At 42.4% G+C, this 26,601-nt stretch overlaps 1 protein-coding gene across 9 annotated transcripts in view; it reads right to left on the bottom strand.

The window, feature by feature from the left end:
* The window catches only part of kdm2bb (lysine (K)-specific demethylase 2Bb), a 49,522-nt gene that overhangs the window by 8,409 nt on the left and 14,512 nt on the right, over nt 1-26,601 (bottom strand). For 4 of the 9 annotated variants that reach the window (XM_014130805.3, XM_014130773.3, XM_082955301.1 and 1 more), the window contains 4 exons: nt 22,567-22,693; nt 21,841-22,262; nt 21,644-21,730; nt 42-305 (listed from right to left, as the gene is read on the bottom strand). In XM_014130805.3, the coding sequence (XP_013986280.2) occupies nt 42-305; nt 21,644-21,730; nt 21,841-22,262; nt 22,567-22,693 (900 nt within the window). The remainder of the gene's footprint in view (nt 1-41; nt 306-21,643; nt 21,731-21,840; nt 22,263-22,566; nt 22,694-26,601) is intronic. The other 5 variants (XM_014130802.3, XM_082955303.1, XM_082955304.1 and 2 more) reach the window with 3 other exon arrangements.

Here is a 26,601-nt window from a genome sequence, read left to right as displayed (position 1 = left end):
CCATTTAAAACATATCACAATGAAAAGCCAAACAGACTTACTGTAGTTAAGATTAGTCGGAGACCTACCGCTATACACTGCCTCATGATGCAGGACTGTTTCATGCGACCTGGCCCTCCAAACTTCTTCATGTCTTTACAGAAGTGGCATTCTCCACACTCTGTCCGCAGGCACGCCTCGCACTTCCGACAACGCGTCCTCCTCCTCCGGGCGCCAGACGTGCTCCGGCTGGCCGACAGCTTGACCGCAGCCGCAGGAGACGAGGCCGCCATTTTGGGTTTGGGTCTGTTGGGAGGCCGCTGCTGCTGAAAGTAGAAGTCGAGGGAGAGGTGTCTTTATAGCCCAACACTAAAAAGGTACAGAGACAGATGGATCAGGTCTACGGTGTGCTGCAGTGTCTGTAATATTGACCCCCTGAATTGGCAGCTGATTAGGGAAACCAGGTGAATTGGCTCATCTAATCAATGCTAACGGCTGACCAATTAAGTGCTGAGTCATAAGCAGCAGAGCCTTTATTATGACCGGTTGTACTCAGTTGTCTGGTCTAACTATCTACTTCCACTTTCTATGGAAAACACAGGACAGGGAAGAAGCCATCATCTGACCGCACTCAAGTGAGAACATGACATTTTTCGAACTCAAATCATCTGCACTCAAACGTCTTAAAAGCTTGGTTTGAATGTGCTTCTGTTTACCTAGCAACATTTTGCCAGCAGCATAACACCCTGCATCTCACTGCTGGCTTGCCTCTGAAGTTAAGCAGGGTTGGTCCTGGTCGGTCCCTGGATGGGAGACCAGATGCTGCAGGAAGTGGTATTGGAGGGCCAGTAGGTAAAGAAATATATTTTAAATGACCAATGCCGCAGGGCAGTGATTGGGGACATTGCCCTGTGTAGGTTGCAGTCTTTCGGATGGGAGGTTAAGCGGGTGTCCTGACTCTGTGGTCACTAAAGATCCCATGGCACTTATTGTAATAGTAGGGGGTGTTAATCCCGGTGTCCTGGCTAAATTTCAAATCTGGCCCTCATACCATCACGGTCAACTAATCATCCCCAGCTTCCAATTGGCTCTTTCACCCCCCTCCTGTCCCCTGTAACTATTTCCCAGGTTGTTGCTTTAAATGATAACGTGTTCTCAGTCAACTTACCTGGTAAAATAAAATAAAAAAACGGTATGCCATAACATGGACCACTTTAACAAAGTGTTATATAACAGGGAGAGGGCATAAATTTAAATTAAATTGAAGGCAGTGAGAGATGAGAAGGGGGACTGCTTTGATGTAAAGCACTTTCCATTATTGAGTTTATGTTCTCCTGTTATTCCTGGCTGAGCCAACACTGAGACAATACTGTACATGCTGCTCATAAAAATGTGCGCACACACACACACACACACACACACACGTTATATAGATGTACTGTACGCAAACAAGAACACACAGGCTATGCCAGGCCAGAAGATATTAGCTACTGAGGGTACTTGTGATCTCATCTATATAGGCAGACTACTGGAGGTTGTTCCTACATCAAAAATATGCTGCACTCATAACCACCCTTTACTCATAGTATAGATCACAGGGACATACTATACTTGTACTGTACCAAATGGCACATACTGATGTATGGTTATGGCAAGACCAATACCCACTTTAAGAGGGCTGTACACAAGAAGAAACTTGTTTCCACAGCAACCCACAGAAGAACACGTGTTTCACCCATCAGACTATTCTCAAATTGAATCTGGTCTCTATCTCAGTGCATTCTGAAAGTATATATACCGCTAGACTTTCCACATTGTGTTACATTACAGCCTTATTCTAAAATTGATTACATTGTTTTTTTCCCTTCTCATCAAGTTACATACAATACCCCCTAATGCCAAAGCAAAAATAGTTAAAACATTTTTGCTAATGTATTCAACATAAAAAAAACTGAAATATCACATTTACGTAAGTATTCAGACCCTTTACCTTATGGAAGCACCTTTGGCAGCAATTACAGCCTCGAGTCTTCTTGGGTATGCCGCTACAGTACAAGCTTGGCACACCTGTATTTGCAGACTTTCTCCCAATCTTCTCTGCAGATCCTCTCAAGCTCTGTCAGGTTGGATGGGTAGCATCACTGCACAGCTATTTTCAGGTCTCTCCAGAGATGTTCGATTGGGTTCTGGCTGGGCCACTCAAGGACATTCAGAGACTTGTCCCGAAGCCACTCCTGCGTTGTCTTGGCTGTGTGCTTAGGGTCGTTGTCCTGTTGGAAGATGAACCTTCGACGCAGTCTGAGGTCCTGAGCGCTCTGGAGCAGGTTTTCATCAAGGATCTCGCTGTACTTTGCTCCATTAATCTTTCCCTCAATCCTGACTAGTCTCCCAGTCCCTGCCACTGAAAACATACCCACAGCATGATGCTGCCATTCTCATGGTCTGAGAGTCCTTTAGTCATGTGCCTTTTACTGAGGAGTGGCTTCCGTCTGGCCTGATTGGTGGAGTGCTGCAGAGATGGTTGCCCTTCTGGAAGGTTCTCCCATCTCCACAGAGGAACTCTGGAGCTCTGTCAGAGTGGCCATCGGGTTCTTGGTCACCTCCGTGACCAAGGCCCTAATCCCCCGATTGCACAGTTTTACTGAGGAGTGGCTTCCGTCTGGCCTGATTGGTGGAGTGCTGCAGAGATGGTTACCCTTCTGGAAGGTTCTCCCATCTCCACAGAGGAACTCTGGAGCTCTGTCAGAGTGGCCATCGGGTTCTTGGTCACCTCCCTGACCAAGGCCCTAATCCCCCGATTGCACAGTCTAGGAAGAGTCTTGGTTGTTCCAAACTTCTTCCATTTAAAAATGATGGAGGCCACTATGTTCTTGGGAACCTTCAATGCTGCAGAAATCTTTTGGTACCCTTCCTCAGACCTGTGCCTCGACACAATCCTGTCGCGGAGCTCTACGGACAACTCCTTCGACCTCATGGCTTGGTTTTTGCTCTGACATGTGTTGTCAACTGTGGGACCTTAATAGACAGGTGTGTCTCTTTCCAAATCAAGTTAAATCAATTGAATTTACCACAGGTGGACTCCAATCAAGTTGTAGAAACATCTCAAGGATGATCAATGGAAACAGGATGCACCAGAGCTCAATTTCGACTCTCATAGCAAAGGGTCTGAATACTTATTTAAATAAGGTATTTCTGTTTATTGATAAATTGCAAACATTTCTAAAAACCTGTTTTCCCTTTGTCATTATCGGGTATTGTGTGTAGATTGATGAGGATTTTTTTTTATTTAATCCATTTTAGAGTAAGGCTGTAACGTAATTTATTTATTTTTAAGTTAAGGGGTCTGAATACTTTCCGAATGCACTGTATAGCCTATTAATATACAGTATCAGTCAAAAGTTTGGACACACCTACACATTCATGTTTTTATTTTAATTTTTTACATTGTAGAATAATAGTGAAGACATCAAAACTATGAAATAAACATGGAATCATGTAATAACCAAAGTGTTAAAACAAATCAAAATATATTTTATATATATGAGATTCTTCAAAGTAGCCACCCTTTGCCTTGACAGCTTTGTACACTCTTGGCATTCTCTCAAACAAATTCACCTAGAATGCTTTTCCAACAGTCTTGAAGGAGTTCCCACATATGCTGAACACTTGTTGCCTGCTTTTCCTTCACTCTGCAGTCCAACTCATCCCAAACTATCTCAATTGGGTTGAGGTCGGGTGATTGTAGGTCATCTGATGCAGCACTCCATCACTCTCCTTCTTGGTCAAATAGCCCTTACACAGCCTGGAGGTGTGTTTGTGGTCATTGTCCTGTTGAAAAACAAATTATAGTCCTGCTAAGCGTAAACTAGATGGGATGGCGTATTGCTGCAGAATGTGGTGGTAGCCATGCTGGTTAAGTGTGCCTTGAATTCTAAATGAATCAGTGACAGTGTCACCAGAAAAAGCACCCCCACACCATTACACCTACTCCTCCATGCTTCACAGTGGGAGCCTCACATGCGGAGATCCTTCGTTCACCTACCCTGAGTCTCACAAAGACAGCAGTTGGAATTTTAAAAAACACATTTGGACTTAACAGAACAAAGAACAGATTTCCACCGGTCTAATGTTCATTGCTCATGTTTCTTGGCCCAAGCAAGTCTCTTCTTATTATTGGTGTCCTGTAGTACTGGTTTCTTTGCAGCAATTCGACCATGAAGGCCTGATTCACGCAGTATCCTCTGAACAGTTGATGTTGAGATGTTTCTGTTACTTTATCTCTGGAATGCATTTATTTGGGCTGCAATTTCTGAGGCTGGTAACTCTAATGAACTTATGCTCTGCATCAGAGTTAACTCTGGGTCTTCCTTTCCTGTGGTGGTCCTCATGAGAGTCAGTTTCATCATAGCGCTTGATGGTTTTTGTGACTGCACTTGAAGAAACTTTCAAAGTTCTTGAAATGTTCCGGATTGACTGACCTTCATGTCTTAAAGTAATGATGGACTGTCATTTCTCTTTGCTCATTTGAGCTGCTTTTGCCATAATATGGACTTGGTCTTTTACCAAATAGGGCTATATTGTGTATACCAATCCTACCTTGTCACTGACTGCGTCAAATGCATTAAGGAGGAAAGAAATTCTACAAATTAACTTTTAACAACCTGTTAATTGAAATGCATTCCAGGTGACTACATCATGAAGCTGCTTGAGTTCATGCCAAGAGAGTGCAAAGCTGTCATCAAGGCAAAGGGTGGCAACTTTGAAGAATCTCAAATATAAAATATATGGTTACTTTAGTTTTGATGTCTTCACTATTATTCTACAATGTAGCAAATAGTAAAAAATAAAGAAAAACCCTTGAATGAGTAGGTGTGTCCAAACTTTTGACTGGTACTGTATGTGTGGAATTATTTTTGATTGATAATGGCCCACAAAAAATATATAAAAATCTGTAGCCTGCACTCGAATTGCGAATGTAGGTTACGTGCGGTTACGTTTTTAATATGCAAGTATAGGTGGCAAGTCCATAAGGTGAGGGGAAACTAAGCTTTCCCTAAAGTAAATACAATTAAATTGCCAAAATTAAATAGCTGAATTAGCCTACTCCTGTCCATAAATGAATAAAATCATTCAAAACAGGGTACTATAGTCATGATTTGGCCACAGAGGATCATTATATATATTTTTTTAAATGTAGTTGTGTATTGTTTAAAATCGCATTGCCTACAGTTGTAAGGAAAGGATTATTGTTGTGTTGCGACTGTCTGAAAAGTAGGCTAGAGGCCAAACCAGGCATATTTAAAAAATGTAAAATATAAACCGCAGGAAAACAGTTTGGAATGCAAATGGTTATTGCTGTGAAGAAAGAAGACTAAGAGGTCTTTTAGTTATCAAAATTATCAACTTAATTGAGCCAATAGTGGAGGCAATATCCCTGGTGAGTGCACACTGCACATATTCACTATTTATCAATGTTGGGTCAGTGCTACTTAAAAGTTTGTTTTTGGACAATCATTTCTTCCTCCAGCAGGAAGAAGAAACATATCTGATATAGCCCGGGCCTACTCTACACGCTCAGCCATGCATTGAACGGTCTTTTTTGCAAACAGTGATTGAGTTACATTATTAGCCTAAATTATGACTATCCAATCTACTCATCACATTGCAAAATAGTAGGCTATCTTACACAAGTCTGCAAATGCGATGATACATGGAATGGAATGCTTCATTATAAAAGGTGCATTTATGGTGAAAATTTGCTTCCCCCAAACTTAAAACTCATGCACCGCGCCTATGTATGACTGGTAGGCTACACCGGTTGGAATGCAGATTAACGTGCTTCATTTTAAGAATGTAGCACTAAATATAGCAGCACAAGAAAGCTGGGATCCTCTTTTGAATGGTGGCCAGTCAGAAATCTGTTTTCACATTCACATATGGGATCCTCTTTTTAATAGAGGCCATCAAAACGCTTTTCTCACGTAATTGCATAGCCTATAGAAATGGGATGGGATAACATGAAGTGGCCTTCCCTGTAGCTCAGTTGGTAGAGCATGGTGTTTGCAACACCAGGGTTGTGGGTTCGATTCCCACGGGGGGCCAGCACAGAAAAAATAAATAAAAAATGTATGAAATGTATGCATTCACTACTGTAAGTCGCTCTGGATAAGAGCGTCTGCTAAATGACTAAAATGTAAAATGTAAATGTAAAATGAAGTGTTTGATTAGATTTTCGATTGCATTTGCATTGATGTCAGAGTGATTTGAGGGACAATAGAGTGCAGAGTACCAGGCCATTAGCAAGTTTGGTAGGCTACTAATGACCGTCAACGGCATCAGAGAGCAGTTTTGGCGAAGCCTAGTTACCGTGACTAAGCGGTCACGTGGAATTTGACTGCGGTCATGACTCGTGAATGCTGGTGTGGCGGTAATACGGTCAACGTAACAGCCCTACCCGAGACACCTTTGCAATTTCTGTCCATACGTAATACATGGTGAAACACTCAAATTGATCGTGTTCTTTGTTAAAATGTGTTGTGTCTGACTATTCATGAATGTGAAGACTGTTGTATTATCAAATACATTTTCTGTATAACTATTATTATGTGATTAAACTAATCATGTAAACTTTAATTAACTAGGAGGTCGAGGCACCACGGGAACATTTTTATGGAGTCTCTCTTTCCCGAATCGACTCTTCAGATATTTTCATATCTTATCGATTAGTCTTCTATTAATGTATCATTATTACCTGAGTTCTCATTACTGAACGTCGCAAACCCTTGGATATCTGCACGAACCCTAGCCTAAATGATGAATCAGCAATATACAAATTGGATTAATTATTTACTTACTAACTAAATAATCACAGAAATACATAAACAAACAGTTGATATTGGTTACTAACACAATGCATTGATAAGTCTCTAGTGGGCTAAACCGGCATGGTAGACAATGGAAAGGGGTGGGGACAGATAAAAGCGCGGGAAAGACAAAATGGATTCACTACATACAGTTGATAATTATATTAATTGAAATGCTAATCCTTTGCACATGAACGGCCGCTCATTCGAGAAAATTTGTATGTATATATTTACATCCATATGTCGTTATCTTCTCTGTTGGAATCGCCGGTCTGTCTGCTGGAGAGTCAGTTCATCAGAGAGTCTCTGATTAACTTCTTACATCTAGATGTGCCGCTAGCGGAACGCCTCGCCAATATCCAATGATAGAGCGTGGCGCGAATTACAAACACCTCAGAAATCCCAAAACTTCAATTTTTCAAACATATGACTATTTTACACCATTTTAAAGACAAGACTCTCCTTTATCTAACCACATTGTCCGATTTCAAAAAGGCTTTACAGCGAAAGCAAAACATTAGATTATGTCAGGAGAGTACCCAGCCAGAAATAATCACACACCCATTTTTCAAGCTAGCATATAATGTCACAAAAACCAAAACCACAGCTAAATGCAGCACTAACCTTTGATGATCTTCATCAGATGACACTCCTAGGACATTATTTTATACAATACATGCATGTTTTGTTCAATCAAGTTCATATTTATATCAAAAACCAGCTTTTTACATTAGCATGTGACGTTCAGAACAAGCATACCCACCAAAAACTTCCGGTGAATTTACTAAATTACTCACGATAAACGTTCACAAGAAACATAAATTATTTTGAGAATTATAGATACAGAACTCCTTTATGCAATCGCGGTGTCCGATTTTAAAATAGCTTTTCGGTGAAAGCACATTTTGCAATATTCTGAGTAGATAGCCCGGCCATCATGGCTAGCTATTTTGACACCCACCAAGTTTGGCACTCACCAAACTCAAATTTACTATAAGAAAAATTTGATTACCTTTGCTGTTCTTCGTCAGAATGCACTCCCAGGACTTCTACTTCAACACCCAATGTTGTTTTGGTTCCAAATAATCCATAGTTATATCCAAATAGCTGCGTTTTGTTCTTGCGTTCAAGACACTATCCGAAGGGTGACGCGCCGGCGCGTATCGTGACAAAAAATGTCAAAATATTCTATTACCGTACTTCGAAGCATGTCAAATGCTGTTTAAAATCAATTTTTATGCGGTTTTTCTCGTAAAATAGCGATAATATTCCGACCGGGAGACTGAAAATAGAAAATGGAGTCTTCACATGCACGCGTGCGCCCGTGTCATTGTTCTCAGAACGACCACTTTCCAAAAGCCCTACTGTTTTTCGCCCATGGACTGCAGAGTCATCATTCCCCGTTCTGGCGCCTTCTGAGAGCCTATGGGAGCCTTAGAAAATGTCACGTTACAGCAGAGATCCTCTATTTTCCATAAAGAGGCTATAGAAGGCCAAGAAATGGTCAGAGAGGGCTCTTCCTGCATGGAAGCTTCTCAGGTTTTGGCCTGCCATATGAGTTCTGTTATACTCACAGACACCATTCAAACAGTTTTAGAAACTTTAGGGTGTTTTCTATCCAAATAAAATAATTATATGCATATTCTAGTTTCTGGGCAGGAGTAATAACCAGATTAAAATCGGGTATGTTTTTTATCCGGCTGTGAAAATACTGCCCCCTATCCTAAACAGGTTAACTTCCCCAGAAGTCACAATGTCTTCGTAGTTGTCGCTTTCTCAGCGGCTCTGGATAGTGTCTGTTGTAATGGATACGTCAGGCGTACAGATGGTCGTTGCATAGGATAGATGCTTACGCGGTTGTACTAGACTTAATTTCCAGCTGCAGACTAGTAATTCTACGCCTAGGATTTGCTCTTATTCTGTAGTGATCGACAGTCTCAGAGTTCAACCATTTCCAGCCGTGTAGCCAACGCTACACACTGTATGGTCTCCGGGGCCTATAGAGTTGTAGTTCTTAACCATTTCACATGTAGGGTCAGCCACATGTTTTCTAGTCTGATGGCCTATAGAGTTGTAGTTCTTAACCATTTCACATGTAGCGTCAGCTGCATGTTTTCTAGTCTTGGAAATTCAACCATTTGCAACCTTAGCTTACACCGTGGTTTGCGTGGTCTGGTGTGAATTGCGTCACGGGGCTTTTATACTTGGGTAGAAAAGGGCCATCTTGGCATGTTTGTGCCCACCTGGGCGTGGCTACTGACTGTGCATAAGTTACCATAAAACAACCAATTCTTATTTAGAAGACTAAATCACATTGTTATCTTTCCAAAAGTATTCTTATTCATCTTATACAACCTTCAGATGTAAACCTGACAGCTGGGAAATGTACACATTAAGATATATAGTTGTGTGTTTCCTGTTCTTCATCAGATAACCAAATGAAACACACTCGACATGACTGTCCATTAACTGTCTACGGACCATTCCCACATTCTCAAAAATATCAATATTGTTTGATTCTCCCATTTTGGTGATTAGGACTTTCTAAAGAGAAGCTCTTTGTTCTCCATAGACTCTCTCCCTCAATTCTGCATGGCAGTTTCTACCAGGTATTTATGACCGTTGTAAAACATGATGTGTGAGAAAGGGGGGAGGGGAGCCACAATATACACACAAAAGGCCACGTAGTGAAAAATGTATATGCATGAAACATACATTATGGAAAACATGCCTCAAACTCAGTAATAGTTAGTAGAATAATAGGCGGCAAGAATTTGGCACTGTCAACATTTAAGTATTTGAAACTCAAACAATTTCACAACTGCCTTTTCTATAATCCTGGAGACTATCATTCTCCATAGCATAGTCTATATACCAATGCATCAAACATGATGTATGCCCACAATGGAATTAGGCAGCTGCTGACATTTGATAACTCAACTGGATTAGAAATCAAACTCTGGTCATCTTATTGCAGAGCACAGTGTAAACATTTCTCCCTGCTGTATTTAGAGAAGATTGTATGGCAAGGTAAGCTATACGTGTAGCATATGCACTGCTGCCAGACCCTGAGCTCACCTGTCAATTGTTGGTTTGTTTATAGCGATATGGCTGAATTTTGTTTTGTCTAAGTCCAAGTGCATCGCAAGTTTGAAAGTGGATTGTACGTGGCATGTGTGACCCTCTTAATCTCAATTGCTGTGATATGAAAAAAACGTTACAATCACTACCGGAGGTTGTATGTACAGTGGTTCGTCCTTTAAAAGTTGCAGCGTACTGCGGTACAGCTTGCATGGTGCCGCAGAATTCTATGGCACGTTATTTCAGTGCCAACTACTGGTACCATTAATGCTAATTAGTGATAGTTTGACCACCAGAGGGCATCTTTGAGAAGCATTTGACAGCCTTCAATAGTGGCTGTACTAGAGAATTTAAAACCTTTTTTGTAAGAACATAGTATATGGTACTGATTTAAAGAAGTTTTTCTTCATTAATATGATTCATATTATGGTGTTTCTATTCCGAAAAGAATTATAATAAACTTGGGGTTTCCATTAGGATGGAACGGAAAATATGGCGCTGTACAATGTGACGGTCGGGAGTAGGCTACAGTACTGGGCAACTTAGCTAAAGAATCTCCGTGTTGTGCGGGCACGCGGGAGACCGGGGTTCAATTCCCCGACCGGGAGGAAGGAGTAGGCTGTCCTTATAAATAAGAATTTGTTCTTAACTGACTTGTCTATTTAAATGAAGGTTACACTAAGAGCATAACATTTCTACACCCTAATTGTAATCTAACCAATACTCAAATGGAGATTCAGTGAAAATAAAAATCTCATTGATTTATGAAGACCAGTCCTCATGCTTGTCTCACAGCAGAATGAAACAGTGCTAAAATAGTTGCAGGCTAATGCTTCAAATCCTATTGCTTCTAACTTCAATATGCTCTTTAAATAAATAAGACCTACACCTACAGTAGGGCTACGGTATATCAAAAAATATGAAATGACTCTCCGCCAATAATTACATATAGATGATTGGAGGATATTTCTGTAATTCAGTGATATTTATTCCCATAGTAATTTGTTATGGATCCATAACTAAATAAACATCGGCATTTTGAAAGAGTATTTTTTATAATTCATTTTATTAGCGAAAGCATAAAGATGCCATTATTAGTTATATTGTTTTAGTTTGAACGTGCAGACTGGCACTAAGAACAGCGAGAATGTTTCCCTAGTCAGTGCCATTATTAGCGCAATGCCCCTTAAAGTGTTGCTCTGTGCTACCCAGTGTGGCGGGGTGGAGGTCCACCCCCCCCTTCCCCATGGGCTTAGGTCTGTCTTCTGTGGCCCATCCCGTGCCCCCTGCCCTTGTGCCTTAAACCTCATGCGCTTTCAGTGGATACAGCTGGAGAACTGCAAGGCAATCCCATGTTGCTCCACTCCCATGAACAATATGACCAATAGATATTGTCCTGCTAACAACAGGGTTAATCATATATCTGTGAGAATATCCAATGGGCTTTTATATAATTCTAAATTAATAATAATCACTTTGTTTAAAAAATAACATTATTTTGGAGGCCATGGGGTGAGAGATTGTTACTAATTTGTAAATAAAGCCAGTTCGTTATTTAGAATTATTTATTTATGTTTTTACAGGGAGAGAAACCAAAAACCTACAGTCATCTCATTGGTCTCCCGGTCGAGGCCAGCACAGGTATTGAACCAGCATCTGTAACAACACTGCTATGCAGTGTCTTAGACCACTGCGCCACTCAGGCACTGTACAATGTGATCGGTCAGGAGTGGCCTACAGTACTACAGTAAGAGCAAAATAATCCTAACAAAATAAAATAATAAAAACCTCAGTATAACAACAGTTTTAGTAAGTAATACTGAAGTCATGCACAATTAGCCGTTTCGATTTAGGTTTATGGTCACCCATTCATTGTCAGTTAGAGACAAAGCAGGACCCAAAAGCATAATCGGTGCTCTAACTCTCCTTTGCGCTGGTCTGGAGCCATGAAGTGGTGACGCAGGGTACAGTACTAAACAACAAATTACCTCTAAATCCCGCAGCATAATCACAAAACTTTTAGTGGAGCAACCACTATAGTCAGTGAGTAAATCAACTATTCCTGTGAGTTCCTGCTCCCTTTACGAGATAAAGCTCGAAAGCAGCCTTGCCTTGTCAAAAAGTAAAGAAGAAGAAGCAGCGGCGAGGCTCATGAGGTGGTATTATTAGCAACAGACTACGGAGGCAGGGAAGCCATCACCCGCTCCCCGGTGATCACCCTGTCAAACGTGCAGTCACTAAATAATAACCTGGATGAGTTAGAGGCTAAATCCTTCAGGAGAAGATATCTAAAATCAGCTTTATAGAAACGTGGCTCAAGCAGGACAATATTGATGTGAACATAGATGGATACAATGTTATTAGAACAGATCGAGACAAAACAACACATAAATCAATAGCCCGGGGGACTATGTATCTTTGTAGATAATACAAACCACATTTTATTGGGCACATACACATGGTTAGCAGATGTTAATGCGAGTGTAGCTAAATGCTTGTCCGAGCAGTGTAATGTCATTGAACAATTGTTTACCAGAGACTGAGATTCTCGTTGTATCATTCAGGCCATTCTATCTACCCCGCGAGTTTGGACAGGTTACCATTACTCTGGTCTATGTGCCTGGACTTAACAATAAGGAAGCTGTTGCCAGGACCACAGACTGTTTCAATGCTGCTCTTTCACCATCGGCTGACCTGACTGTGCTTGAGGATTTTAATACGCTCTCCCTCTCCGCACACCTCCCCAGTCTGCAACAGTACGTCACCTGTTTAACTCGCTCAACTACATTGTTATGCCAATGTAGATGACGCATAGGAGGCAGTGTGCAGCGCACCCGAGATACAGGCAGCAGGTGAAACACGAAAAACCTGTAGAGAAATCCATTCAGGTATAGACAGAAGGGGGCAGGGAGGAGCTCAAGGACTGCTTTGACGTCACAGAATGGGAGGTGTTCTTTGATTCGTGCAAGGATCCCCATGAGTTGACAGACAGCATCACATCATACATCCAGTTTTGTGAGTATACCGTCATTAACACAAAAACTGTTAAGGTGTCTAATGACTTGAACATGTGCCTCAATGAAAGGAAGTTTGCTTTCCTGAAAGGAGATGCTGAAAAAGTGAAAAATGAATTCAGGTCAAAAATCCTAAACATTCAAAAACAGATATGTATCTTATTTCAGTCTTTGGGGGCTAGCTAGATCATCCTCTTTATCACAGTTTTCACGTGAGCGTGTGTTTACATCCTACATAGAAGCAGGCCATTGGCTGCCTTCATCACAAGGGGTATGTACAGGAGTTCTGATTGGGTCCAAGTTTAGCAGTTCAGCAAATTTACCTGAGCAAACAGTGTTGAAATATACTTTTTACGAGAAAATGTGCAAGAATTGAAGGTGCCAACAAATGTTATAGTCATCAGAAGAATGTTTTACTGTCATACACAAAGAAATCAGTTCAGTAACCAACCCAGTTACCACAGAGAAAACACAATCAATCAGCGATTTTATCAGCACACATAAAGGAACAGCAGGGTCTGAGGATAGATCCTTGCCTTGTTCTAGACTCCTCAAACAAGTGGACACTAAGCAGAGTGTCCAGGCTGGGGTGATCAGAGATCCAGGAAACAGCCAGAGAGGATTATTTTGGATATTGGGGGAAAATCAGTGGTGGAATCCGAGGGACTCTGTTAGGACTACAGACTGGGGGTCTGACTGATCCAAGGAACTGCTAAAACTAAACAAAGCATGGACATATACAGTACAGTGCTCCATGACCTGTCCTGTGTCACCGGTCACCTCCTTGGCAAACACCATTTAAACAGAAAAGTATGTGGACACCCCTATTTCAGCCACACCCGTTGCTGACAGATGTATAAAAATCAAGCACGCTGACATGCAATCTCCATAGACAAACATTGGCAGTAGAATGGACTGAAGAGCTCAGTGACTTTCAACGTGGCACCGTCATACGATGCCAGCTTTCCAACAAGTCAGTTTGTCAGCCCTGCTATAGCTGTCCCAATACTGTAAGTACTGTTATTGTGAGGTGGAAATGTCTTGGAGAAACAACATCTCAGCCGCGAAGTGGTAGGCCACACAAGCTCACAGAACAGGACGGTTGAGTGCTGAAGCACGTAAAAATTGTCTGTCCTCGGTTGCAAAACTTACTCCCGAGTTCCAAACTGCCTCTGGAAGAAACATCAGCACAAGAACTGTTCATCGGGAGCTTCATGAAATGGGTTTCCATGGCCCAGCAGTCGCACACAAGCCTAAGATCACAAGGTGCCATGCCAAGCGTCGGCTGGAGTGGTGTAAAGCTCGCCGCCATTGGAGTCTGGAGCAGTGGGAAAACACGTTCTCTGGAGTGATGAATCACGATTCACCATCTGGGTTTGGCCGATGCCAGGAGAATACTACCTGCCCCAATGTACAGTTCCAACTGTAAAGTTTGGTGGAGGAGGAATAATGGTCTGGGGCTGTTTTTCACAGTTCGGGCTAGGCCCCTTAGTTTCAGTGAAGGGAAATCTTAACTCTACAGCATACAATGACATTTTAGATGATTCTGTGCTTCCAACTTTGTGGCAACAGTTTGGGGAAATCCCTTTCCTGTTTCAGCATGACAATGCCCCCGTGCACAAAGCGAGGTCGGTGTTGAAGAACTTGACTGGCCTGCACAGAGCCCTGAACTCAACCCCATCGAACACCTTTGGGGTGAATTGGAACGCAGGCTGCAAACCGGGTTTAATCGCCCAACATCAGTGCCCGACCTCACTAATGCTCGTGGCTGAATGGAAGCAAGTCCCCGCATAAGTGTTCAAACATCTAGTAGAAAGCTCAGAAGAGTGGAGTCTGTTATAGCAGCAAAGGGTGGGACCAACTCCCTATTAATGCTCAAGTTAACCTTAAAATGTAGCTCTATCGCTGTCAGATCATACCTCAGGCCAGGAAGCCAAAGGACCACAGACCTTACACGAGAAAATATTTCAGACAGCCCTCCACACTGTCTCCATAATCACCTTGGTCTCCCACCATGTCTGGATGCAACACCCCTTGAAGGGATAAACGCACAATGTGATTCCTGTAGAGCAGTGACAGAAGGGGTTAGATCTCCCTCGACATAGAGGAAGAAAGTCTCAGTTACCATAGTCACGGTCCCAGGAAGCTAGGATCCCTTTCAGTGACAGATGATCCTCATCATATTCCAATGGAGATTGTATAGGGAGCATGCCATCTCCTTGCAAGGACATGCAATGACATCAGAAGTGTAGCCTCTCCATCTCATCAGCAACAAAGCCTTTAATGCCTAGTAGTTTGACAACAGGCTTGTTATCTGTAAACTATGTAATGCATTCCCAGACCACAGACGTATCTTATGTAAGGTATGAAGATGAGCGTTACTAAGCAGGCTTATTCCTTAGCTCAGCAAAGCTGAGGTTCAGCAGAGGAGTAGAAGCAGATGCCACAGCATAATAATCTACTGCACTACAGCTAAGCACAGGAGAACCTACTCAATGTGCATTGGCCATACCCACGCACTCACAGTCATACAGTACAAACAGACGCCTGGATCTTAGATAAAATACAGCTGGAAAACCTCAAGAGGAAACGCGAGCGAGGATTAATAGATGCAGAGCTCTCGGAACCTGAGGCGCTGTGATCGCCCAGGGGTACAGTCAGAAAAAGATGAATCGTTATCACGTCACCATATTTATTTTAGGCTACTTCATGAATATTCATGTCAACGGGGATCAAAAAGGCTTGTTGCCAACTGCTGTCCAATCATTGACTACACTGACACTTTTATTGTAATCTTCTGGGGGATTTACAAGCCTATGAAACTTGCTCTTGATACAACAAAAACTCAAAAAGGACAAGGAATTCACTAGTGACTGACTGAACAACTTCTTGTAATTTATCTCAAATCAATCTATCCATATCTCATAGCACTGTAAAAACATCTGCAAGCAGACCCTTGAAATGGTGATGTGTTTTCATCTGACATTGAACATCTGCAAACTTGCAAATCCCTGTCGAACAGGAACACCACATACAAACTGGTTGTGTTAATATCTACAGCAATTACGGGGGGGGATATCTTCCGCCATCTCATCTGTGGAAGGATGGAAAAGAATTCAACTGTATCCAATGATATCACAACCCAGTCTGTGTATAATTGGAAGGGGGTGTGGAATGCAGTCAGGGATATGACTGTGGCTGAAGAGCCTATACACAAACACAATACCTCACTCACTGTTTACATGCACAATTTGCAGGCTGTGCCAAACCCAATTCATACGATACACATGAACTTCATTTTCTCTTATTACCATACACAATCGCAGGCACAGTAAATCTATTCAAATGCATCTGATTTATTCTTCCCTGTTCATACATGCTTACACAAGCTCATACGAACCATTTAAATATTAATCTCTAATCTGCATCTTTCTGTCTGATCACACACACACGACATTCTTGTTGTTTATCTCGTTTTTCTTCCCTGTTCTGGAACAACCAGTAGCTGCCCTGAGGACTAACACTGCTGTCTGAACACTCAGTGCCTTCTTCCTGCACTTACCAGGTACACACACGCACACAACCTGTCAATGAAAAGTACAGGGGAGAAAAGAAACGAGAGAAAGGAGAAACCAGCATCTCTTTAGTTGGCTCCAGTTCCACACAACATCTACCAATGCTCAGCTCAATTCACCGTGCCTCACACACATACACATTCCTCTCCTTTACTTTGTCCCGAGGGGCTGGGTTCAGTGCGCTAACCTACCTGCTCAGCCTCTGAGTCGTAATCCTCATCGTCAGCGCTCAGCGACATGGCCATGGCCGGTTTTCATACCCCGACCAGCTCACAGCAAACTGACATGGCTGAAGGCAGCCCCAGCCTAAAGCCTCCTCCTCCTACTTCTGTCTACCCCACGGCCCTCCCTCCTGCTCCACAATAACCAGCAAAGGCAAGGCACACAGCACCGCACCACAGAGCAGGCTAGCTCATGAGTAAGGAAAAGCTAGATCTGGGAGGGAGTACAGGAAGACAGTGCAGCCAATTGGAAGAACATATGCAGATAATGTATTTGAATATGTGCAAGGGAGCCCCACTTCTTCCAGTCAGGAGAGAGAACGCAAAAACAATTGGGGGATATTCATGAGCAGGATCACTGGGAAGGAAAACCAGACCAGTCCAGCCAATAGAGAGACAGATGGGGTTTAATCACCGAAGGTGCACACAGAATCACCGGCTGGCATTTAAAGGGACCGACGGACAGGAGGAGCAGTAGACCACAGATTTCTATTCTCAAAATTCTAGCACAATGCAGAGATCTGCTATTGTGTCTCAATCGCACTGCTCTGTGAGTGATTGATCTAGTCTGTTGCTTTCCTGCCTGCCCGCTGTATCAGTGGATCTGGATTTGATGGCTCTGCTATGGCATCTACTATATTTCCAGTAGCTTGGAACTTAACATGCAATACAGGAAGTTAGAGAAGATCAAAGGGCTCCACACAGACCATGTTCTATTATACTGCCATTCCTTCCCCATTCTGTCTTAACACAGCACATGACATAATACAGAACAGCTCAAGGACAGAACTACATGAATATATTTCTTTTTTACAAAAGGCACAGATGCAGTGACACAATTTAGCATTTTTGGACCTGCAACAAAAGGATAAATCAGACTTTTTGTCAAGCTGGTCAGTATGCCTAGGTCATCCATAATGTACAGTTATGAATATAACTAATGTTCCCTAAAGGAGGGAATAAGGTACAACATACCATGAAGATTCTATTCACCTGAATCAAGCTGAAATCACACACAGCCTTCCTGGCTATTATACCAGGGCTTGCATCCATTTTCTCAATTCAGTACCGCTCTTCAGCGAGCCCAAAACCCCTGACGGCGTGGGGCCAAACATGTTATATACCTTGTTCCCTCTTTCAGGGAACAGTAATTATAATCATAACTGTACGTTACCTTTCAGTCGGTGACTCTGTATAACACACACAATCACGTCATACTATGGACACAGTCCAAGTCATGCATCCTAAGAGCATGTCAAGTTTTTTCAATTCAAGTAAAAATAATTGTTTTTTTTAAATCTACACATGCAATGACTTGTTCAACTACAAATCGTAACCTTGGGACTACAAGGTTGACATTGTCAAATGAGTTAGTTACATATAACAGAGCTTCAGATGGTTCTTCATACAGTATATCTGTGAAGTTCTATCTGCATAAACCCATCTGAACTGGGCGCTATAAGTTTCCATCTGCAATGCAATCACAAGCCTGAACAAATACTGACAGACTAATCATAACACATCTGCCATCTAAGTAAGGTCTAGGGTAGTCTAGCCAGCAATAATGGCACACAAGCAAAAAAGCAACCGTCAGAAAACTTCAGTTAAATGATATCACATCATTGTTCAGTGATGAGTATCTTTCATTTTCATTGTGAAACCACATGCCCTACAGCACGGTCGGAGGTTCAAACCCAACTAGTTAGCCTTTTTAAACTTCCTCTCACCACTGGCCATCTTACTCAAGCAAGGAAGCACTGGCTACACAAGAAGAGCAGAAAAGTAGTTAGCTTTTAGCAAACACAAAAGCCATACCAAGGCCCCAGGCCCAAAACTTGCAACATCTAGGGGGACGAATACTCTCTCCCCACTAACAGACACCTTATTCGGAAGCGAATCTCGTAGCCTTCACGTGCTTTAAAAGTTTGCAAATTGCGTGACACGTTCTTCCTTCAGGCGACCTGAAGAGCGAAGAATTAAGGAAATGGATGCGCCATCCATTGGCCCGTTGGGCGTGATTTCAGTTTGCTTCAGGTGCGCAGGATTGATAGACCGCTGCGCCACTTCTAAGGCACTGCATCTCAGTGCAATAGGTGTCACTACAGTCCCTGGTTCGAATCCATGCTGTATCACATCCGGCCGTGATTGTCACATATGGCGGAGCACAATTGGCCCAGCGTCGTCCGGGTTTGTAAATAAGAATTTTTTCTTAACTGACTAGCCTAGTTAAATAAAGGTGAATTTTTTTTTTTATAAAAAAATAGTTGACTCCCCATAGTATGTTATACTGAGTGACCGACTGAGAGAAAACAATTTATCATTTAGCGCAAAGCTCTTGCTTGGTAAACAAGAACACTTCATAACAGTGTTAATTATCCAACAAACACTGATGAGGACACCCAGCTGTGACATGAAGATGAAGAGCAACAAATACAGAATCTCATTGTCTTCCTCGTTAGGCAACCCTGCAGCTCGCTAAGTCAAAATTATGGAAATAAGTATAGCCTCTGCTCTAGGGAAGGAGACAATGAAGTGAGAGAGTGACACACATACACAAGCACCAGAAATAGGGGAGAGGGGTAAGTTGAGCCATTTTTTACATTCAGCATCACTCCATCAAAGAAATATAGTATTCTTTCTAACAAAGATATCTGCATATGTTTCAGGATGTTGTGTATCCCTGGAAATAATCAGAATTCATGTCAACATTAGTTTTGAAAACATAGCTTGTCCTAAAAAATGGTCTCTTGGCACAACTTACCCTGGGTAAATTTGCCACTTTCAAATTTCTGTACTGAATGAAATATTACTAGGGATGCACGATATATCGGTGAACATATCGGAATCGGACGATATTAGCTAAAAATGCCAAAATCTGTCCCGATGTCAAAGCTGACGTGCATACCTATAGAAGGCAGGTACATGACATAATGACGCCACGTAAAATGTTGCGCTACACCTGCAACACAGCATTCCTAACCTAGCACACAATGTCAGCTGTGTGGATCGAGCAGTTATTTGAAAGAGTAAGAACATTTCAGTGAGACAACTCAAAGGCGAAATCCATTAAAGCCAAGATAATGGAATTCATTGCCCTTGACAATCAACCGTTCTCTGTCGTGGGTGATGTTGGCTTTCGCCGACTGGTCGAGCACCGGTACACACTACCAAGTGTGCTATTTTTCAGATGTTGCCCTACCGAAGTTGCACAGTAATAGCTACACTGCTATTAGCTTCACGACATACATACATACATACATACATACATACATACATACATACATACATACATACATACATACATACATACATACATACATACATACATACATACATACATACATACATAACACCGTTTGGGTCTATGCGTGTCAAAATAGATACAGTAGCACTGTCAAAGCTGTACAAAAAAGTCTGCAAACAACCAAACACCGGCCACAAATGATGTGTTTACAATACCGCGTTGGTAATAAAGCATAATCTTTCAACCGCAACTTCTGGGGTAGCTAGCTTTAGCTTTGTACCTAGCTAGCACCAATACAACCAGCCTGAAAACAATGACCAGTAGAAACGGCAGTCATTTTCATTATTATTAGCAATGATTTAGGAATCCTTGTGAGTGTATTAGCTAGGTTGCCACTTGAAATTGAACTTCAGTTCATGAAAATAAATAGCTAGCCAGCTACTTAACCCTGTTGCCCAAAGCTAACGTTATAAGCAGCCGGATAGCATCATCTGGCTAGTGAGGCTCGAGCGGACTTTTGTTTTGATGGCTAACCGCAAAGTCCACTATTGTGGCAAATCCTTATTGTGGCTAGCTTCACATTAATGGTGGTCGGACCCATCTATGTGAAGCTAGCCACAATACGGATTTGCCACAATAGTGGACCTTGCGGACAGCCTTCAAAATAAAAGTATGGCATTGTACTATTTGTATTCATTTACATCACTGTTAATGACATACTTTTATTTTGAAGGCTAAACGCAAAGTCCACTATTGTGGCAAATCCTTATTCTGGTTAGCTTCACATAGATGGGTCCAACCACTATTAATCAAATAAGAACTGTCTTATAAAATATGGTTATTTTAGATGATGACACCTAGCTATATATAGCTAGTGTGTGTGTAACCTTTATTTAACTAGGTAAGTCGGTTAAGAACAAATTGTTATTTAGAATGACGGCCTACCCCGGCCAAACCCGGACGACGCTTGGCTAATTGTGCACCGCCCTATGGGACTACCAATCACGGCCGGATGGGATACAGCCTGGATTCGAACCAGGGTCTCTAGTGAAGCCTCGTGCACTGAGATGCAGTGCCTTCGACCGCTTGGTCCATGTGTGTGTTAACTCTAACTGTACTACAATGCTTAAAAGGCCACAAAAATGTTAAATATCGGTTTAGTTTTTTTGGGGGCAAGGAAAATGTTGGATATCGGTATCGGCCAAAAATGTTATATCGGTGCATCACTAAATATTTCCACTACCTTTCCAAAACCATCTTTATTTCCCAAACACAATTCCATACAATCACAATGTCTTTTAATAATTGTAAGTATATTTTAACAGCGCTTAACACCTAACAAACACTTTGTACTTTAATATAGGCCAGGCCTTGCTGTTACCTCATATCCCAGCGATAATGCCTTGCATTATACCTGAGAAGAAAATTCAAATTTGCTCAACTTGCCATTGGCTCAACTTAACCCGAGGCAAAAAAAAGGATGCGCTTTCATGCTAGGTTTAGGACCTCATATTGAAGCTTAGTGAGACCCTAGGACACCCCACTCTCCCCTAGGACATGCTCCCTACTTCACTGGTTCAAGACAGAGAGAATGAGGATGGGCAGGATATCAGATGAAAAATGAAAAATGAATAACAATACTGAGGAAACAAACATGCATTCTCACCTTGGCAGACTTCTTGGGCCAGAACACCACAGGTACTCCAGTGGCAGCCATTTTGGGATCATCGTCTTCATGTTCCTTCAAGACAACCTGGGGAAAGGGTAGAAGAGTAAAGTATGTTCCTGTGTTTTGTAATGGTTCATCCAGATATATACACAAGACAAAAAATGCATGAGAACTAAGCAGGATGAGGCACATACCTTCATGTCCTCCAGCAGGGCCTGGGGGTCCTTGATGCCATCTGGAACACCCTTCTTATTTTCAGGGAGGGCTTCCAGTTTCTCCACAAGGGCCTTGAGGCCCTTCAGTTCAAACTCAGTCAGATGAGTCCATTTACTCTGAGACTCTGAGACTGGCGAGCCAAAGGGGGTTTTGGGGAACTCTGGAGGCTGGGTGGAGGTGGGGATGCAGCTGTCCTCAGAATCATTGGACAAGGCAGCTTTGAGGTGCCGAAGGCCACTGGATTTACCCTTCCTGTTATCAGGAGAGCAGGGATCATCAAATGCTGACCTGTCACCCTGTTCATCTCGTCCCTGTTGCGTCTCGCAGGAGTCCTCCTCGTCCATGTCCTGACTCCGGGAGTCAGAGGAGGGGCTCTCTGTGCTCAGCTTAGTTTCCAAGTCTGAGGAAGACAAGGATGAGAGATGACGAGTGGACCAATCTGCTGTGCTCCATGTGTAACCATTCCGGTCAGATTATAATTACAGTCACTTTCATCATGCTATCATTTATGTGAGAAGGCAAACTAACTGATTAAACAGATTAGTTATATCATTGGCTCTTTCCAAAGCATTACCCACTTGTGAGTGGTAATTACAACAAGAGTGCAAGGCAAGGCTCCGCATAAGAGTTCTCGGGATAGAACCAGTATTCATAGACACACTCTGGGTATTGGTTTAATAGCGGCATTAGCTGGGCTCACTCACCGATTAGCAGAGGCTCTCTGCGGAACTCCAGAGTGAGATGGGAGCGCTTGGTCAGGCAGTGCACGTACCTCTCCAGGACATACCAGCACATCTCATGGTAGAATGGGTAGCGGAACTTGGAATTAACCTGAAACGAGTTTGGAGAAACTTTCACAATCTGAGAGACCAAAAAGCTTAAAAAAAGACAATGGGGGTTTCATTACCATGTTTAACCTACTACCATTTTTTTTAAATGATTAACAAGAGTTGATACCTCATCTTTACTGTGAGTCTAGTGACGCATTAACTGTGTTAATACCCAGACAGTTGATCTACTGTGACTGTCAAGTGTTGTAAAAAAATAAAAGAAATATATATACATTTAGACAGTAGTGATATTTTCAGGGGCTGGGTATTTTATGAAAATGAGAACTAGTTAAAAAATCCAACTTAATAACAACATGGATAAAAGACAAAGGTTAAAGGTTATGAACAGTAAAAATCATGTTTTTCATGAAATTGGATGATATTTTAAGGAAACCAGATCAAAGTATGACCCAACTATGAAAACTGACTTGCTTGTACATTGATTGAAAGTTTGATCATAAAGTTACTGGTCCCCTCCCCCTTGTCAACCACTTGGATTCATTGTAAAGGGGACAAGGTGACTTCACCTTAACTCTCATTTTAATACAGCATGATATTCTCTTACTAATTTAAATAAGTACCGTCTTGTAACCAACATCGGAGAAGAAGTGTTTGCAGCGGCGCGTAGTTTATATAGCTACTCTTCTGGTGCCAAAAATGTGACTGTAGGGTGTCAGCAAATATAATAAAAAAAGTGTACCCTATTCCTCTATGGCAAAGATACTTATATGTTTCCCCTTTCATCTGTGTCTGGTATTAGCTAGTTACTGGCTAGCTAGGTCTTCAGCCAGCATGGAACAAATGGGGGGGGTCCTAAACTAAGATGCAGCTGTCAAGTCAACACATCGGTAAGTGCTGCTGTGAACCACATCACAAGATACATACAAACCTAGAGATGTTATGAAAAATGTTATATAATTGATGCAATTTCAATGCTGTTTGAGTTGCTTTGTGTATCACCAAATTTGCTTGAGATGATTTTACTGCGACACTGCATCCAAGTTGCTTTTGACATAGGTGTTTCAATGACTGGTCAGTCAAGGCGAGCTCCTGAATATAAGCTCCCCGCCCACTCAGCCAGTCTTTTCAAACTTCCCAGTAGTTAGCCATTTGAGAAAAAGTACTTTTCAAAATGACTGTTCAGGACCTTTAAGTTAAGTGACACAAATGTAACACACTGGCAAGCCAGAGGCTCTTCTGTAGCCCAAGCTCTTCCATTCATTCACTTATCCAGACAGAGCTTGCCCTCTCATAGACACAGCAGCATGATCTGATTCCCACTCTCCTCTTAGAAACACAGCTATATTTATCTCCCAAAGACAATTTCACACAGATCAACACTTGTCAAAGTGATGATCCTTTCCTTTCTTTAGCTACATTTCTATCTCGAGGTGTAAAAATAGAGCGAGCACAACGTGCCGAGCCCTGGGGAGCATATGAAACTGTCGCCGTTGTTACGCTCATGCCTCTTTTCCAGCAGAAACAAAAATAGTACTGTACTTCCTGCAAAGCTGACTCTTCCTACAATCTATCCATCATTTCTGAGAAAGCCACATTTAGCCACGTATCCATATAAATCGCAAAGCCTGCAGGACTTGCATCCATATCATTACAATAACTACTCTGATCATATTATTGTAAAGAATATCCGAATAAGAAGAGTGAAATCTGTCTAGGAATCCCTCTATATAGGTCATACGGTACAAACAAACACATACACACAAAACCAATCTTACACAATATCTGATCACCATAAGAAGCCCTTGGGAGTTTGTGTGAAAAGAAGAGATAAACAAATAGGCCTACAGGCTTGACCCTCTTTCCTAGAAGTCCGTCTCTGGCTGCTAATATGAAACAAGCGCCATGATTAATTTCAGCCTTTGTAAAGCTGTATTCTGATTCAACATGCACTCCTGTCACCGACTCCATTTCCACATGAATATGGATGGCATTTTTTTATAAAAGCAGGGGGGCAAAGCCCTCATCCTCATCTGCACCACCATTAGTATCAGTCTGCTTCTGAATTGGACGGTAATGGAAATTACTGCACTTTCAGCACTTGTGTGCCTTACGGTGTCACATTCCTGCACAGTTCCATTCAAATCCCTAGCTTCCCAACAGCTTATTTCATATTACTTAAACCTATCCTGTTCAGATCTGTGAAAACCAAGGAGGCCTGGCTGAGGAAGGGCCTAATTGGAGCAACAAACCACCCTTGCTGTCTCTGCCTGGCCGGCTCTCCTCTCTCCACTGGGATTCTCTGCCTCTAACCCTATTACAGGAGCTGAGTCACTGGCTTACTGGTGCTCTTCCATTCCGTCCCTAGGAGGGGTGCGTCACTTGAGTGGGTTGAGTCACTGACGTGGTCTTCCTGTTTGGGTTGGCGCCCCCCCTTGGGTTGTGCCGTGGCGGAGATCTTTGTGGGCTATACTCGGCCTTGTCTCAGGATGTTAAGTTGGTGGTTGAAGATATCCCTCTAGTGGTGTGGGGGCTATGCTTTGGAAAAGTGGATGGGGTTATATCCTGCTTGTTTGGCCCTGTCCAGGGGTATCATTGGATGGGGCCACAGTGTCTCCCGACCCCTCCTGTCTCAGCCTCCAGTATTTATGCTGCAGTAGTTTATGTGTCGGGGGGCTAGGGTTAGTCTGCTATATCTGGAGTATTTCTCCTGTCTTATCCGGTGTCCTGTGTGAATTTAAGTATGCTCCCTCTAACTCTCTCTCTTTCTATACTTTCTCTCTCTCGGAGGACCTGAGCCCTAGGACCATGCCTCAGGACTACCTGGCATGATGACTCCTTGCTGTCCCCAGTCCATCTGGCCGTGCTGACCTGTTGCACCCTCGACAACCACTGCGATTACTATTATTTGACCATGCTGGTCATCTATGAACATTTGAACATCTTGGCCATGTTCTGTTATAATCTCCACCTGGCACAGCCAGAAGAGGACTGGCCACTCCTCATAGCCTGGTTCCTCTCTAGGTTTTGGCCTTTCTAGGGAGTTTTTCCTAGCCACCGTGCTTCTACACCTGCATTGCTTGCTGTTTGGGGTTTTAGGCTGGGTTTCTGTACAGTACTTGAAATATCAGCTGATGTAAGAAGGGCTATATAAATACATTTGATTAATTGTATTTCTATTTATTATGGATCCCCATTATCTGCTGACAAGGCAGCAGCTACTCTTCCTGGGGTCCAGCAAAATTAAATGCAGTTATACAATTTTTAAAACCTTACAATACATTGACAGATTTCACAACACACTGTGTGCACTCAGGCCCCTACTCCCCCACATCTACAATATAAAATCCATGTGTACGTGTGTGTATAGTGAGTATGTTATTGTGTGTGTGTGTGATATGTGTGTGTGCATGTGTTTGTGTCTCTTAACAGTGCCCGCTGTTCCATAAGGTGTATTTTTATGTTTTTAAATCTAATTTTACTGCTTGCATCAGTTACTTGATGTGGAATAGAGTTCCATGTTGTCATGGCTCTATGTAGTACTGTGTGCCTCCCATAGTCTGTTCTGGGTTTGGGGACTGTGAAGAGACCTCGTGGCATGTCTTGTGGGGTATGCATGGGTGTCCGAGTTGTGCGCCAGTAGTTCAGACAGACAGCTCGGTGCATTCAACATGTCAATACCTCTCATAAATACAAGTAGTGATGAAGTCAATCTCTCCTCCACTTTGAGCCAGGAAAGATTGACATATATTATTAATGTTACCTCTCTGTGTACAACCAAGGGCCAGCTGTGCTGCCCTGTTCAGAGCCAATTGCTATTTTGTGGCACCTGACCACACAACTGAACAGCAGCCCAGTTGCAACAACTAGGGCCTGTAGGACCTGCCTTGTTGATAGTGCTGTTAAGAAGGTAGAGCAGCGCTTTATTATGGACAGACTTCTCCCCATCTT

This window comes from Salmo salar, chromosome 01 (assembly GCF_965601325.2).
Source record: "Salmo salar chromosome 01, fSalSal1, whole genome shotgun sequence".
In the NCBI taxonomy this organism is placed as follows: domain Eukaryota; kingdom Metazoa; phylum Chordata; class Actinopteri; order Salmoniformes; family Salmonidae; genus Salmo; species Salmo salar.
Note: the sequence above shows the minus strand (reverse complement) of the source record. Positions and strands in the feature narration are given on the sequence as shown.